Source organism: Oryzias latipes, chromosome 5 (assembly GCF_002234675.1).
Source record: "Oryzias latipes chromosome 5, ASM223467v1".
Classification (NCBI taxonomy): domain Eukaryota; kingdom Metazoa; phylum Chordata; class Actinopteri; order Beloniformes; family Adrianichthyidae; genus Oryzias; species Oryzias latipes.
In genome coordinates this window covers 1,674,854-1,690,743 of record NC_019863.2, presented here as the reverse complement: position 1 = coordinate 1,690,743, position 15,890 = coordinate 1,674,854, and the positions used below count along the sequence as shown (strand labels likewise).

At 41.5% G+C, this 15,890-nt stretch overlaps 2 protein-coding genes across 4 annotated transcripts; both read right to left on the bottom strand.

Annotated features, from left to right (window-relative positions):
- Window positions 1-126: 126 nt before the first annotated feature.
- Window positions 127-3,315, bottom strand: socs8 (suppressor of cytokine signaling 8). 2 transcript variants are annotated; one of them, XM_011494559.3, is made up of 3 exons: window positions 2,922-3,315; window positions 2,356-2,512; window positions 127-2,202 (listed from the first exon to the last, which is right to left on the bottom strand). In XM_011494559.3, the coding sequence occupies exons 2-3, from the start codon at window positions 2,492-2,494 to the stop codon at window positions 1,709-1,711; spliced, it is 633 nt and encodes a 210-aa protein (XP_011492861.1). In that variant the 5' UTR covers window positions 2,495-2,512; window positions 2,922-3,315; the 3' UTR covers window positions 127-1,708. The 2 variants fall into 2 exon arrangements, with proteins under 2 accessions (XP_011492861.1, NP_001116406.1); NM_001122934.1 differs by having other exon boundaries at window positions 1,452-2,202; window positions 2,882-3,244.
- Window positions 3,316-4,257: 942 nt separating this feature from the next.
- On the bottom strand, window positions 4,258-15,861 carry LOC110014671 (twinfilin-2). Of its 2 annotated transcripts, XM_020701448.2 has the most exons (11): window positions 14,654-15,861; window positions 12,515-12,592; window positions 12,040-12,218; window positions 8,341-8,436; window positions 8,157-8,261; window positions 8,028-8,042; window positions 7,904-7,945; window positions 7,693-7,818; window positions 7,432-7,582; window positions 5,691-5,812; window positions 4,258-5,595 (listed from the first exon to the last, which is right to left on the bottom strand). In XM_020701448.2, exons 1-11 carry the CDS (start codon window positions 14,676-14,678, stop codon window positions 5,428-5,430), a joined length of 1,107 nt encoding a protein of 368 aa, XP_020557107.1. In that variant the 5' UTR covers window positions 14,679-15,861; the 3' UTR covers window positions 4,258-5,427. The 2 variants fall into 2 exon arrangements, with proteins under 2 accessions (XP_020557107.1, XP_020557108.1); XM_020701449.2 differs by lacking the exons at window positions 7,904-7,945; window positions 8,028-8,042 and having other exon boundaries at window positions 7,693-7,848.
- Between the last annotated feature and the right edge of the window lie 29 nt (window positions 15,862-15,890).

Here is a 15,890-nt window from a genome sequence, read left to right as displayed (position 1 = left end):
TGAAACAATCTGGAGACTAATCCCATATTGATGAGCTTCTGCAAAATCTTCTCTCTCAAGTGCAAATCACATCAATAATTTCCACTTTCATCTGTCAGCTGAAATGCAAACAACGTAAAAGATCCATGCTTTTATAAAAGTTTATTCTATGAGGCATTAAAAAAGTATTACAGGGTTTTGTGATCAGTCAGTTAAGTGAACTGCAGTAATAGCTTTTTCAAGTCTCACATGTGGTTTCTTAATAATAAAAAAAACACTACTAAACAATCTTTATTCATGTTCCATTATTGATTATTTATGCAATGACCCAATTCTAAAACAAGTTAATGTTTAACTTTTGAGTCTTGATTTGTAAAGCTTCCAAATACAAAACACAAGTGGTTATAGTATTTTTTCCCGCTAGTATAAACACCTGCTGCCCTCTCCATCCATTTAGGTTTCATGGTTTCACCGTGTTCGGGTGATCCTTCTCATGATTGAACAAGATGATTTTTTAGGCTGGTGGGTTGAGGAAAGGCGGGACAAGCAGACAAAGATCCTCAGTTTTCAATTGGCACAGCAATGTATTAATAACTGCAGCTCTTAACTCTAATCCTGATAAGAGGCTTTCTCAGTGCTGCTCAGTTCTTCTTCGGGGAAAGCAACTCAGATGCGTTTCCATGAAAACGGTAATACCTCACATGCATCTGCATGTTGAAGTGACCAGTGATTAAAATGAGGGAACGGAGGCTCAATTCTCTGAATCCCCTAAAAAAATTGATTCTGTTCTGGGAATTTAACCAATTCCCAAACAGAAGCTCTTTTATCAGCTTTGTGTTTTTTTCCACTAACGACCCCTAATGGCTGTAATGGGGGGGGGGGGGGGGGGGGTATGTTTTATTTCCTTTCACAAGACAGAATAACTTTAGATCCTTTTGGTGCTCATACACTCTTTTTTATTTGACTTAAAGAGTAATAATCTGCTGGTACATCTCATGATGTAGTAATAATCTAAAAACTGCTTAAACGACTTTTTTCCTTTCAGTTTTTGTTTTGTTTATGTTCCCCTAAAACCTCAGTTTTAGACATTTGCTTTTGCAGATTCTAGATCTTTTAAGGTGGACAGTTTTTCACATCTGGGCATGAAGCCCAGAAGTGTTGACGATCCGTGGAATCTGGGATATTAGTGGCTCCTGAAACCATCAGTGTGAATAGTCTGTTTCAGCACTTTCCTTTTCAAAAGATAAAACAGAAATGAAACATAGTCCCCCATCGATTTAAACTGAATTTTGTGTTGCATGTTTTTTTTTAAATATGGGTTTGCACAACTGGAATATTTGTTCTGTGATCTATTAATTAAATTTAGTCAAAAAGCATTGCTAAATGAGCAGCCGCTTCATATTCTCTTTGCTGGAATCACAAAGCAGTCAGTTGCCACAACTTTTACTAATCTCTAAACTGAAACAAAGACACACACAAACACAACAACTTATATTTGAGCTCTTCACAATAGCAAGGGTCAGCCGTGTAAAAAGAATTTAAACAAAGTGTTCTTGTGCAGATGAAAAACTGAGCTTCTCCATGATCAATGTAGCCATTATTGTCCGGGAACCACTACAGTCTTTTTCCTCGGCTGCAGGAGGAACTTCCATCCAATAGTCACAGCTTGAGAGAAATACCGGCAAAGTTCTGGTGTGTTTGAGTCCTCTTTTCCGACAGACAAACATCCTCATATAATGAAAGGATAATTCTGCAGAAAGTCCAGCAAAGGCTTTGGAAGGGGAAGCTGGTCGGGGCAGTTTGTTTGTTTGTTGATGGTTAGACGAGCAAGGTGCTGTAGAGAAGGGAAACCTTCCCGTCTGTGCAGCGGACGCACCAGCCTGAGAGGCACTCCAGCGTCTTTGGCTGCGTGCTGGGAGGGATCGGCCTTTGTCTTGAACGATGCCAAGTCCTGCGAGGTCTGGCCTGAGACGGTGTAGTGCTGGATGAGGCTGAGGACATCCGAGAAGGTCTTCAGGTGAGGCGCACCTCGAGAAATGGAATCCAGCCAGAAACAGCCCCTGTTGTAATCTATCCGCACGCTGGTAGGTCCACAGCGGGTCTTCACCGACAGAGCCAGCATGAACTGGGGGTGACTGCTGTCCCGTAACAGGAAGGTGCCTTCAGGCTTTGTCAAAAGAGCTTCTTTGGCTTCACCGGCGCTGATGGAACCCCAGTACCAACCTGCAGAAGAGCAGATATCCACAAGCATTTATTTACAGGAAGATTTGAGGGAATTTAGTCACAAAGGTGTGGAACTAATGTCGTCCACAATGTAGAAACAAATCCACTATGAAATATAGAGAGAGCCAAAAATCAGCAGAGCTGCTGGTGTACCAGAGGCCTGGAGATACTGAAAGGTGGTGGTGATGCAGCGGAGGTCCTCTGCTGGGTCCCAGGGTGGAGGAGAAGGGTGGGGACAGCAAGACCCCCCTTGTCCCTTATGACACAAAATGGTCCCTGTCCGGGCAACCATAGCTAAATGACAGCAGACCTGTGAGGAAAGAAAAGACAATGATATTGAAAGATCCAGGGGGGGGGGGGGGGGGGGGGAATTACTAGAGTCTTTCTGTTCACTTTTAGTTATTTAGGACTTTTGGAATAAAGTAAAACAACTTTAATGTATAACAACATAAGATATGATGGAAACAATATGCATTAAAAACAACTAAATAATGATTTTAAAAAGCAAAAAAATTAAAATCAATAAATAATAGTTTTCAGCAAAGTATTCATGTAACAATTTAACGTTTTTTTTACCCATATAGAAAATGTTACAATATATAGTTTAATATAAAAACAAGTGTGTTTATTTCGTGGGGTGAACACGAGGGAAACGGTGGCCCACAATAATCATGCGTACCAGCAAAGGACAGCCCACGCAGCCAAACGTCCACACTCACCTCTGATCAATAACCAAAAGCATTAAAAAGTTCAGTCCAGTAGTCTTTGCGTTTTTTCCAAAGCAGCCACATTTCCGCGCAGGAGGAAGAAGTGCGACTGGAGCGCAGTCAGAGCTTCTGAAGGCTCTGCTCGGCTCGGCTCGGCTCGACTCGCTCGTTCCTGGAATCCATTTCCAGGAAAGGTTTTGTGTTTCAGCGCCCGCAGCGAAAGCGACGCTCATCTCATGTGTCCCCTCGCAGCCTCCACGTCTCCTCTCCGCTTCGTGCTCAAGCCTGGGAAAACAGCGTCTCAGTCAGCAAGAGTGAAGAAAGGCCCCCTTTTCCTGAAATCAACCTGAGGGGGGGCCGAGGATACAGGGAGGACAGGCGCGCCGTGGCGGTGCGGCGCGCAGCTCCGCTCCGTCTGAAAATCTCGCGGCATCTGCGTCGTCTGACAGACAGGGACTGACACGCAGATCCCTGATGAGGCAACACTTTTACCTGGTAACCTGTAACCATGGCCAATTTAGAATCTTATTTTGGTTTCTTCCTCTCATCTTCAGTTGGGTTTGATGTTTGGGGATCAGACAAATGTCGCATCCACCACGGGCACGCATCACAACAGGTCCACGGAACCGCTTTACGCACGCGTCTTCAGATGGAACGAAGGGGCAATTTGTTGATTAGTAAACTTTATCATCCCTATAAATGTTATTCATAACATATTTGTATGAATTTATGAATAACTTGTGTTTTTAAATCACAAACGCAACGTCACCTAATTTATTTGGGTTATTTATTAGTTTAAATGGTTTTTATCCTTCATATCTGTAATTCAGTGCTTGGAATTTAAATCTAAAATGTGTAGCAATCCAGCAAAAAATAAAACGATGTTTATATTTTAAAAGTTTTTTATGTAAATTCCGTTAAAAAGAACCGTTTTTAACTATAGTAATTGTCTTTATTATGAAGGACTGTCCTTTTCGGCAAATACGTCTTCGTGGAAATCCGTTTGTCCTCAAAAGGTAATCAGAAGTCGGCCCATAGTTACCGTTTAGCGAGATAATGACTTGAAAGCTGTTATTTGGCTCCAAAGCCAGTTTCCAAGAAAAACACTTCACGTCAAGCGCGTTTCCCGTGAGGCATAAAGGCAGCAAAGCGCGCCACAAGGCTTCTGAGTATCGCGCTTTCTTGGAAAACACGCACAACTCCCGTGGCAGCAGCTGCTGCGTGCCTGCAGAGCTGTGGGATATTATTCTCGCAAGTACCAATGAACCAGCAGAAAATGAGCGAGCGAGCGCGCGATGGAATACACAGAAAACGTTTTCATTGTTGAAGCCTGTTAAACTGCAGCTCGTTCAGGAGAAACTCGGCCTGCAGAGCGCAGGCGCAAAACACCTGAAAACACCCGTTTCTCACATTTAAACACAGCAGGTAAAGTTAAAAAGAAAATAATAAGGCTTAGGAGAAAACAACTGGAGGATTTCGGATGTTTAAATAAGAAAATATCAAGACAAAGTTTTGTTGGTGTTGATTTTTTTAATTAACAGAAATAAAGGTTTAAATGACACCTCTTGTGTTCAAGTACCCAGACATGTTTTCTTTGTCAATTTCACAATTTTTAAATAAATATTTGTTGTCCACTGTAAGTCAAAATTATACACACATTTTAGACAGCCTTTATGCTAAACAGCTGCTGTTTGTGTCTGAACAAGAGGAATTTTAAATCCTAAAAATTATACTTCTGATAACAATTCTTGAACTTTCTAGGAATGGACCAAAACTTTAGTAAAATAATTGTTAATGGTTAAAGGAAAGAAATGGCAAGATGACGTCAGAGGGTTTAAGTTGGAGCAAAGCAACAGCATAATTCAAGCAGGGCTCACAAACTATACTGCATTATATTTAATTCCACACAAAGTTGCAATGCAACCCGGTGCCACTAGGAGTAGCTCTACTTTGTCCAAAGACACTCAGCAGCTGAAAAACTCTGTGATCAGTGAAAAACCTGCTCTTCCAGCTGACACACCATCACCCATGTCCATCCTAAAGGTCAACAGTGTCCACAAATTTGGAGCAGAATCTCAAGGTGCACACCTTTCATCCTGTGTGGTGACAACTAAAACAGACCCCTATCATCAGGAAGACTACATCCAAAGAAACCAGAGGAAATAAAAGCAGTAGGATGTTTTCCGATACTCTACTATCTTTTGTTTAATGCTTAACAAGACTTTGGAAGAAACAACGAGGACGTTGCAGAACGGCGCTTCTAATTCCAAGGATTTTCTGTTTATTTGCGAATCATTTGGCTGTAGAGCAAAAAGGAAAATCAACTCGTTTAAGACGACTTCCAAGGTGACAACAGGGCTTCCTCTGCATGACCATGTCTCACCAAAAAGAGAACCATCATCGATTTACGCTGGTTTTGTATTCTCCCTATCTAGCTGTGAAATGCTGCTGTGTCAAAATAAAAGTGAAACAGTCAAATAACCATTCAATTCTGAAACATCTTGATTTCTGTTTGGTTCTAATTATCCTCTCTGTTCTCTCCGGCGCCCTTGATGAGCCGCTTGTTGCCTCTTTTCCCTCCAGGTCCTCGAGGTTTAGCAAAGACCTGTTTTAAGGTGTGCTCCATGGGATGAACCTCTTCATACAGGAATTCCTCTGTCAGGCCGTCACCACTGTCTATCTCCATCTAGGCAGACAGGCAGAGGAATAGGAGAGGCTTTAAATGATCTTTAAGAAAAGAAAGCAGCAGGGTTTCTGCGTCTCTCCCAGGAGAATCTTTACCTTCTTGGTGACTTCCAGCTGATAGTCCCTCTCCACCTCATCCAGTAGCCTGTTCTTGCAGCTGGAGTACAACATCCGCTCCTTGATGCTGCACATGTATCCGGGCATTGAGTATATGAACACTGGAAAAGACAAGAACAGATGAGTTTTACAGTGACTTCAACACTCATAAAAGACCCAATCCAATGGAAATGCTTCTTATGGTGTTTTTTTTATGATGGAGGACATGTAGAAAGAAAATTAAGCTCAAAATAGCATTTCTGGGTGTTTCTTTATTCAAATCGCTGTGAATCAGGAGCAGACCAAAACACAGTTTGAAAAGGAGTGTATCTGTGATAAAAGAAAATACGCTGGGCGGGCTCTGCTCCTTTCTGATGCATCACTTGTAGATGACTGTATCTGCATGTACGTCTTTGTTTTCTTTGTCTGAGTTGATATTTGGATCTAAAATTCCATTATTGATTGCATTTTTGTTGCACCAGTAATGTCAGGTTGAGGCTGTGAGGGGCTGTAAGCTAGTGGGAGAGCTTGTAAACAGAGAGCCCAGTTATGGGTGATGGGAAGCGAGGCGGGGTTGCTCCATGCCAACAATTCCCTCTGCTCTGCTGAAACTTTGTACCAGATAACAACAGGTTTTTAGATCTCGGCTAAAAGCAACATAATTAAAAGACCGCTGGGAACGCCTCTGAAATACACCAAAAGGCGGGAATTTTGTGGCTTTTCTTTCTCCATTCAAACCAAAATGAGCACAAACTCACTTAAGCTTCCAGTTCAGAGCTAAACTGACTGCCTGAACAATATGAATGATGTAGAAACACATTACATAATTGATACCATATATTTGTCAAACATCTATTAAATCATGCTGATAACATTTGGCTCATCTGGTCATATAAGTTTTGACCCACTGAGTATTTCCTGGTTAAAAAACAATAAGAAGAAAATCCCACAGATCCTAAAACTGTGAACATTTTGATTAAAAATAAAAAAAGGATCAATGTAGATACATAACAACAAAAGAAACGTATAAATGTTTTCAATATGGTGTTCCACATTCAGTTTTGTATTTTTCTACTAACAACATAACAGCAGAAAAGTTGTGAGGTTTAGCAAAGGATGACAAAACTCTTCCTGTCTTTCACAGGGACAACAACACTCTCCTAAAAGCAACACAAAGTTCCGATGCAGCAAACATCTTAGGAAGCCCCTACAGAGGAAGACGCCGTGATGAAGAGGTTTACAAAAAAGATGACCGGCTATTCCATCACTTGGCCGTTCAAGACTACACAACAACACAAACAAATGTACCTTTAAAAACATGTTAGGAGTAAAACATTTGCAACTGAATGAAATCCAAAGACGAGATTCACTGTCCTATAACCCTTGTGCTATCTTGTGGGCTCCAGATGACCCCCCCCTTACATTGACGTGTTCTCCCTACCATGATAAAGGTGGAAAGATTTCATGTAATCCATGGACACCAGTGAAGATCACAAGTCATTGAAGAAAAAAGGTTCAGAGCACTGTCTAGTGGGTCTAGATGACCCCACTCCCAACATAAAAGAGCCTAGGAGGCACGTTAACTTGCCATTAGCTAAAAACGGCATAACCCTAACTAGAAGACCACTGGAAAAGATCAAAAGATGATCGGGGTGGGACTTTAAAGATCAGTTCAAAACTGGCAACAGAGAAACTCATAAAGAAAGTTTCTGTTACTCGTGTTTGCTGTAGACTGGATTACCGAGAGCCTCATCCCGCTGGCCTTGGTGGGAATGTTTGAAGACAAAGAAGTGGTATCTTGGGGAATCTGTGGGAATCCTGAAGGGAAGCTCGTGGATTTCTGTTGGTTTGGTGTGAACCAGCTCGATGGTCTCTTTCTCAACATCCAGCCTCTGCAACACACAACACGCCAGCATGCTTCGCTGTGATTCTGTTTCAAATGTTTGATCTGAACGTTTGTTGTGCTCCAGGCTTCTCATGTTCAAGTGCAGATATGGCTCACCAGCTGGATGTAGTTGATGCGTTTGAGCTTCAGCTGCTGCAGAGCTCGTCTGGCCTCGTCTTGTAAAGGAAATGACAGACCCTGAAGAGTCTGCGCTCTCTTATCTAAGCCAAATTCCATAGTGACCTGCAGGGGAAAACACACAGTCCTGTTACTCTGCCCTTCTCACAGTTCAAGAGAATGAGCAGAACGAGCATTGAACATGACAGACCCTCGCCCGGGCTGTGGGAGTCCCAATCCGTCTGCGCTCGTCCTGAGGTCAAAGGAGGAACTTCCGCTCAGCTTTTTTCACAGACATGCAAACATTTTTTCTTTTATGTAAAAAAGGAACATACCCACACCACTTTATCCTACAGGAAAAGGGTGAAGGAAAAAAAAAAAGATAAGCACAAGTGGCTCAAAAGCAGTCATGGATGTATGGGGGGGGGGGGGGGGGGGGGGGGGACTAAGGTGTTCATGCACACCTCTGTGGCTCTGATTCGCTGTAGCTCCTGCTCAGCCGCTGTCAGTGGAGCTGGAGACGAGCAGGAGGACTTATGTCGCAGGTAACCCTGGAGGCACAGGTCATCCTGCAAACACAGAGACCACAGCGTTCACAGGCACAGCTGATGGATCCACAGCTCAGTCTACTGCAGGGATTTCACAAACCTCAACAGTACCAAACATCTCGTCTTTGATGTGGCCTCCTCCAAACTCCTTCTTCAGTGTGGCACGGGTGGCAGCGTACATCATCTTTTGCCTGACCTGCGGCGCAACAGAGCACAAAAACAAACTTCATTACCGTGTTACTAAAGTTGATTTGAAAAACAGTTATCACATCAGTGGTGGGGTGTCAGGGCCTTCAAGGCCTTCTGTGAAGGCCTAAAAATATCTGAATCACGTGTTAATTATATTTTGTCAGCACATCCTCATTAAATCATTCCACATGGTCTGTCCTTTTCCTTTTATTGTCTTTATGATGGTTATGCTGCTTCCAGACAGACATGTATTTTCACATTGGAGCATTTAACCAATCGTATTTCAGCTGTCCTTTGTTGCCAGGCAGGATAAGGGCCTTCACCATGAGTTGTGAGGGTCCTGTGATGCAAAATCAATGTCGGTCATTCATTTCCTTCAACCAATCAGATTCTGAGTTGGTGTCAGCAGGGCCTTCTAGCAGGCTAAGGCAGCGTCACGGTATTCAGACCTTCTGATTGGACAGAAGTTTCAGGAAGTCAAATGCAGCCTTGTCCAGTTTGACACAGAGCCACGGAACACTTTGTGATCAGTTAAAAACAGACTGACTGTAATGTATCCATGGAGGATCTAGCAGGAAAATCTCCCACTGATCTCCTCGACTTCCTTCATCAGAAAAATCTGAGTGAATCATGAAGCAGCCGTACAGATTTGTGTGTTTGGCGCTGACCGTCCCCGTGTCCACTGCGTCTGTCGAGCGGACATTTTTCGTCTCTAAAACAAATTCAAACCTACGCAGAAACACAACTGGACAGACTGGGCTCTCAGCACTGATGAGGGAATAGAAAAGGACTTCTTGACTGAACTGAAACGCCATAATCTACATGACAGGGTGAGGGACTGTTTTTGAGGAAAGAGGAGGATGGATTTTGTCTTACAACACACACACCCACTTTCTCCACAGAGCTAGCTTTCATTTTATATGTACCAGTACTCTATGCACAGCGATGTTTTTATTTTAATTGTTGTTTTTCTTCGTGAGCGAGACTCAGACACGCTGCCAAGGCCGGCTCTAGGTTGATGCATAGAGTGCAAAAACAATGGACGAATCGAGGTGTGGCGTCACGCACGGATTTGGCCTTGCCTTCGGCTCTCGCGAAATGAGGCAAAATCCCTATGGCAGCTACTGTCGCCATCGCCATTGATACGATGACTCAGCGGGACTCAGACCAATCACCGTCGACTGGTTTCAACATGGCGGCGCCCGTATCAGGAAGCAATGGTACTTCCTGTATGGGAACATGAGAAGGGAGGGATTGAGCTGTCCATGTTTTTTTTTACAGCCAATTGGTTGACGTCATGAAATGGGCGACACCCACAAAGAGCAAAAGTCGGTGCCTCAAGTCATCTTACTTGTGGTTTGGAAAAAACTCTGGGAAATAACTCATATTCAATTTTAAAAAATAATGCTTCTGTGTGCCAAAGGTAATATATTTTCATTTAAAAGGATATGGTTTACTGCAAAAGGTTTAAAAAGAGGATAACATAAGTCGTTTAAGAGCTCACTATTGCTGCCTTTAGGTGCGTTGGTAATTTCTAGTGCTGACCTCACACTGACCTCAGCCAACAAAAGCCACGTGACAAAAACACATACCGGTACTCCCTTGTTACACACTGACCTGTGAAAACACACTAAAATGCAAAACATTGCCCATATTTCATTTTGTGCTGTTTTGTCTATGCATGACATTTTTTGGGGAAAAAACAACATTAAAGTAATTATTTTGTTGTCTATCACTAGTCTTAATCTTAGTAAAAGCATACTGCATTTAATAAAAAAAAGGTGACCTTCTTTTGTTTATTTGAACCCATCACGCTTCCATAAATATTATATCAAAAATCATTTTAAACTAGAAGGAGCTGCATTTCCAAAAGAAAATGCAGGCTTGAATGCTATATTGCTGAATGAAAATGAAACTTAAAGGGTAATAATTGGCACAAAAAAGTAAAAAGATGTGTAATGCTTGTAGATAAAGTAAGTCAATGCATTAAAAAAAAACCTATGTGTTCATATAAAGGTTCAGAGATCCCAAGTGTCTTCAGTTAAAATTACACTACATTTCTGTAATGTTATAAAACCTGACATAAGACAACACTTTCAATTATTATTAATTTTGTTTTTGCGAGACAACAATCATTAACTGAAACTTTATAAATAAAGGGAATCACTGGTTTGCTTATAAATACATAAATTATTTTTTAAGAGAAAAGTTTAGCTTTTAGAAATCAAATTTGCCTGGTAGACTTTGGATGTTGGCGGTTAGCTAGTAACCAACAAAGTTAATTTAGAGCACCCATGATGAGTAAAACAGTTTTTACCCTCTTTTTTTGGCCATTCATATATTCAATACAGCCTTTTCTGAGACCCGTGTCTCATTAGCATGATCAAAACATTCCTTAAAAAGCCACAGTGTATAACTTGGTCCATGTTTTCTGCTCTGTAGTTCATCATCTTTCCACTAGGGGCAGCAGGAGGGCTTTTCCTGCTCAATTCAAAATGGCTGCTTCCATGAAGCCTTTGGTGGGAAAAGTTTAGCTAGTTTTCAATTTCAATTTTATGGTCAGAATAACTCGTTTATTGTTTTTCAATTTTTTAAAATGACCACCTGCTATGTTGAAAATACACGATTAAATGATTAAATGGTGCAATTTTTATAAAGATTCATGTATTTTTAATATTTATTTTATTTAAGTGAAACTAAATAGGCAAGTTGTCACGTCAGCAGAAAAAATGTGGTTATTGGCTATTTTTATCAGTTTTGCATTCAGTGAAAAAGTAACATTGGTTGGTGGGGACAGGCTCATTTGGCTGACCTCTACACCTCAGCAACCCATGAAATTTTTCAAAACATAATTTTCTCACTATTTTTGTGTGCTTTTGTTAGAGTTAAATAATTATCATTTGCTTGCACACTATAACCTCTATAAAATGTTAGTCTCATTTCTATCTTTCAGTAAGAAAACAATGACCTGAAAAGTTCTGATTATACGAGAATATGATGTTCTTGTTGTTTCTGATTAAATGACCCACATTCATGTCTGCAACCTTCAGTTTTCAATAAAAGAAGGCTCCATGCACTAGGATGGCAGAACTCCTCTGTGACAGTTCGCGCTGTCACAGACCGATTCTCCTTCTGCAGAAGTCTAGCAAAAGTTCTCATCTCCTGTGTGGTTTTTCTCTTTATTAAGGAAAAAGTCAGAACCCTGACACTTTAACCCCTATCTTGTGGGTTCCAGATGACCCCCCCTCCCAACATTAATGTGCCTTGGAGGCACATTAATGTTGGGTTATGTGAATGATTACTTTAGTGAGACTTTTTCAAGAATCTTTATCAATTGAAGGGATATATTTGTGTGTTGTTCTGAAAAGAGGATTTAAACTGCTAACCACCTTCAGGGCAGAGATGTAAGGGTGTTGAAAGGTGTACATCACAGGTCAGGGGTGAAGGTCGCGTGTTGGCACTGAAGTAAAAATCAGCTGAGGTGAGACAGCAGGAAAACTTTATGTATCTCACCTGTAAGGTTGAACCCAAACGTCCTATAGGATTCCTAAAAACGGTCTAACTGATGGAAAACACCGGGGTTTTGTTACCGACCATGAAACACACGTACAGGTGAGTGATCAGGAGACCATGAGATGAAGATCCACTCGTATCCCTGCGAGTTCTTGGAGTCCAGCCGGTAGAGGATGTAGCACGGCTGCTGCGGTGTGAGCAGAGGTAGCAGAAACTGGTCGTAGTCCTTCTCCCAGCTGTGGACCGGCTCCCTGCATGAGTCTAGAACCAACTCCTCTGGGCCGTAGAACAACAAAGATGAGGAGTTACTTCCAGCTCCTTAGTTTGTATAAATGAACAGGCAATATATATTCTTTTTTTTTTTTTTTACTTGTTCTGTCCAACAACTGAGCAAGCAGATGAGAGCTGAAGGGTTTTGTGTTGGACAGGTTTTACTATCACAAAAAGAGGTTATGTATCCTCAGATAACCAGGTGGGAATAAAAAAACCCTTTTTTTTTTTTAAATCTTTGCTAATTTGAGTAGGTTATGATTTTAAGCTTTGTAACATTTATGCTAGTAATAGACATTTACCGTTTCTGATGATAATCTTCATGATTCGGATGGATCCTCCTCTCGCTTGCGCCAGGAAGTCCTTCAATTCAGACGTTGCTGAAGGAATCAGGTCAGAGGGAAAGTCAAACGTTTGATGGGTGTTTGATGTTCATGAAGAATCTGGGGCTTTGCTTCAGGAAAAAAAAAATTGACACATTTTGTCTTCAAAACGACAGAAAGCAAAAAGAATTACTTCTTTCCAAAATTTCAAAAGCCCAAGAGGGAAATGTATTATTATTATATTTATTTTCTTTCATCTACAGTCTCTTGGTGGCTGGTCATGGTCAGCACGGGACAGACGATCAAAATTAGCTAAGGCTACAATCCTGCATTTTTACAGTGTTTCTCTATTTTAGAGAACTCCACACAGTTGTTTGTATGCATTGTCCCTTTAATAAATCAATACAAATATTAAGTGGTGACAAATTAAAATATTAATCGCAATTAATTAATCACAGACAAATTACCCTGTTATTTTTAAAAAAATCATATTAATCGAATTTTTATTTTATAACTATTTTCCGTTGTGTAAGGGATCATTCCTGACGAATTGTCCGTTATCATAAGTTAAAAGATGAGGCGCAGGCCTGATCACATTGGACACTTGCTTCCGGGAAGTCCCATCATTTTTGATGATGGACACCCTTGAAGGACATTTTCCCGCTCATACTATGGTCACTTACAAAAATAAACAAATATTTAATCAATTACTAGTACTTTAATCTTGTTATATTTTTAAGTTTTAATAATTTTTTTTTTCAAAAAGTAGACTATTTGATTCGTGGTGATATATGTTGTCATGGCAACGCCTACAGAGTCTGCAGCTACCTCACTCTGCAGCAGCGGAGAGAAGTGCTAAATTCTAAATATCAATGATTGTTGCATTATTTCAGAGGGAAAATTCACCTCTTCCTGCTTGTTTTCGTCCAGTCACAACAAAGAAACAAAACTTCATCTTCTTAGATTCTCGGCTCTCTTCTGCTGCATTCCAGTCTTCAAAATGATCAAATTCACCAAATGGCTTACAGGAAACTATAAAATCACTCAGGTCTTTTTTACTGTTGGCTGTTGTGCTCAACCGTAGAACAAGATACGTTATCGTGTCAGTGTTTTCTGGATTGCTCAGAAAGGCTTCCTAATGTTTTTTGATGTGTTGAATTAAAGCACTCTGGACCTGATGTTTTTTTTCATTACATTTTGATTTATTTCTTAATTGTTTAAGATAAAAAAAAACCTTCAGTGGTGTATCAGTAAAGATTGAAAATCTGTTTTAATAAAAAATATCATAGTCACTTTTTCAGTTGTATTTTGATCTTCTACTGTGCCACAATGTCACCAATTTCACTGAAAATCCCTCAAAATGAGGAATTTTACAGCAATTATTAAATTAGACTAAAAGCAGAAAATCAAGATGAATTAATTACAGATCATAATTTAAAAAAACAGTAAATTTATTACACAGAAACTACTTATTTGACCTACCACCTCCCTCTTGTCTCACCATGGTTACCAAACACAGCAGCCTCATAAATGATGGAAGAGCAGGTGAGAAAGGTGAGAGAGGTACGCTTCCGTCAACTGCTCCAGTTACCAAATGCCATTAAACACACGCACACACACACACCTTTCTATGTATATTCATTGCTGTAACCAGTTTTTAAATTAAATAAAACAATTCAACTGATCACACGGTTGTTTTAAATCCCTCATTCATGGAAGAGGTTTGTGATCAAATTCCATGATAAATAAGGTTAGAAATTTGAGTAAAAACACAAAACGTCAAACAAAAATGTCACAGGTTACAGGTTTTCCTAAAGTCATTAAAAGCCCCTTTAGCCCTTGTTATCTTGTGGGGTCCAGATGACCCCCCCTTCCATTGACGTGTTCTCCCTACCATGACAAAGGTGGATAAAGGTGGAAAGATTTCATGTAATCCATGGACACCAGTGAAGATCACAAATCATTGAAGAAAAAAGGTTCAGAGCACTGTCTAGTGGGTCTAGATGACCCAACTCCCAATGTTAACGTGCCAACGTTGGGAGTGGGGTCATCTGGACCCCACAAGATAACACAAGGGTTAATGGTTCTAGCAAAGACTGCTCCGTGGCACACGCTTACCATCAATTCCAGTTTGGTGGGACATTTTTTGGCTGTCGGTCTTCACTGCTTTACGATGACGTTCAGGTGTGTTCTCGGTCAGCACTCAGCCGGACTCTCCTCTGAGGCAGACGGACCCGTGACATAAACGCCTCCTGAGCCACTCAGGAGCTTCCCAACACTTGAAATACAATCTGCGGAACTGTGGCTGATGAGTAATAACGTATCTGTCAGAGGATATGCCAAAGCAGCCACCGATCTAAAGCCCTCTGCGTATCAATGACCGCAGCAGTGGCGGGGGGAGCTTCAGCAGGTCGCACACTGTTCCCCGCTGAACCGTGCGCCTGTCCACATCCTCGGATCACAACAGAAGGGTTCAACGTTCGCCGATGCTGCCGGTGTGAAGACATTTTATCACTCTTTCAGGCAGACGCAACTGTGTGATCTCAAATTCCAGCCCAGAAATGTGACACCAGGCCAGAGTCTGAGCGCCGCATTTCAACACTGTTCCCAGGCTGCTGTGATCAAAACACCTTTTGTATCTGATCAGTAATTGTGTGGCGTAAAAGGTCGCTCTCCTGAGCAACTCCTTCAATTCCACTGGACATGTCAGCAAACGCTGCAGCTCCCGAAGTTTACGATATCACTGAACTTTGCTGAGCTCTGGTATTTACATGACTGAGGACGGGATAAAGCTTTGCGGATAAAACTGTAAACACTTAATGCTTCCAACGCTGTGTGCGCGCTCCCCCTCCACACACGCATAGCTGATGTGGGTGAGAGAAAGATAAGTGGGTACCCGTGATGGGATCATCCATTATTCACTCCCAATGAGTCCACAACCCAAGCATCTATACATTATTCAACATGGCTCCCACCCCTCTGCTCTGCTGCAGGGAGACACCATGAGCTTATGCTCAGGCACAGACTCACACAGACGCACAACACTTCACAGGGCTTCCTGTATGGGTATGAACATCTGTTTTTACCCTTGGCCTTCAGTCTATATTCAGAAATACTGCTCATAAAGATCAAAAAAGTTGTTCAACTGTTGATCCATCCGTCTGTCTGTTTCATCCATCCATTGATCCATTTTCTAAACCTGCCTCATCCCTGCCGGGGTCACGGGGATGCTGGAGCCTATCCCAGCCACTGTTGGATGAGGGTGGGGTTGCTTTGACCAGTTTGCAGACATAACATGCGTCTACAACCCTAACTGCATAAGTGATGTAGATTGGTGGACTGCAAGGATCTTTAC

Coding starts and splice junctions, on each gene's coding strand:
- socs8 (XM_011494559.3), bottom strand. CDS start 2,494: ATGGTTGCCCGGACAGGGACCATTTTGTGTCATAAGGGACAAGGGGGG. Junction 2,203..2,355: donor TCAGTATCTCCAGGCCTCTG/GTACACCAGCAG, acceptor GCTCTTCTGCAG/GTTGGTACTGGGGTTCCATC.
- LOC110014671 (XM_020701448.2), bottom strand. CDS start 14,678: ATGTCCCACCAAACTGGAATTGATG. Junction 12,219..12,514: donor GAAGATTATCATCAGAAACG/GTAAATGTCTAT, acceptor TCTACGGCCCAG/AGGAGTTGGTTCTAGACTCA. Junction 8,437..12,039: donor GGTCTCCTGATCACTCACCT/GTACGTGTGTTT, acceptor GTTGCGCCGCAG/GTCAGGCAAAAGATGATGTA.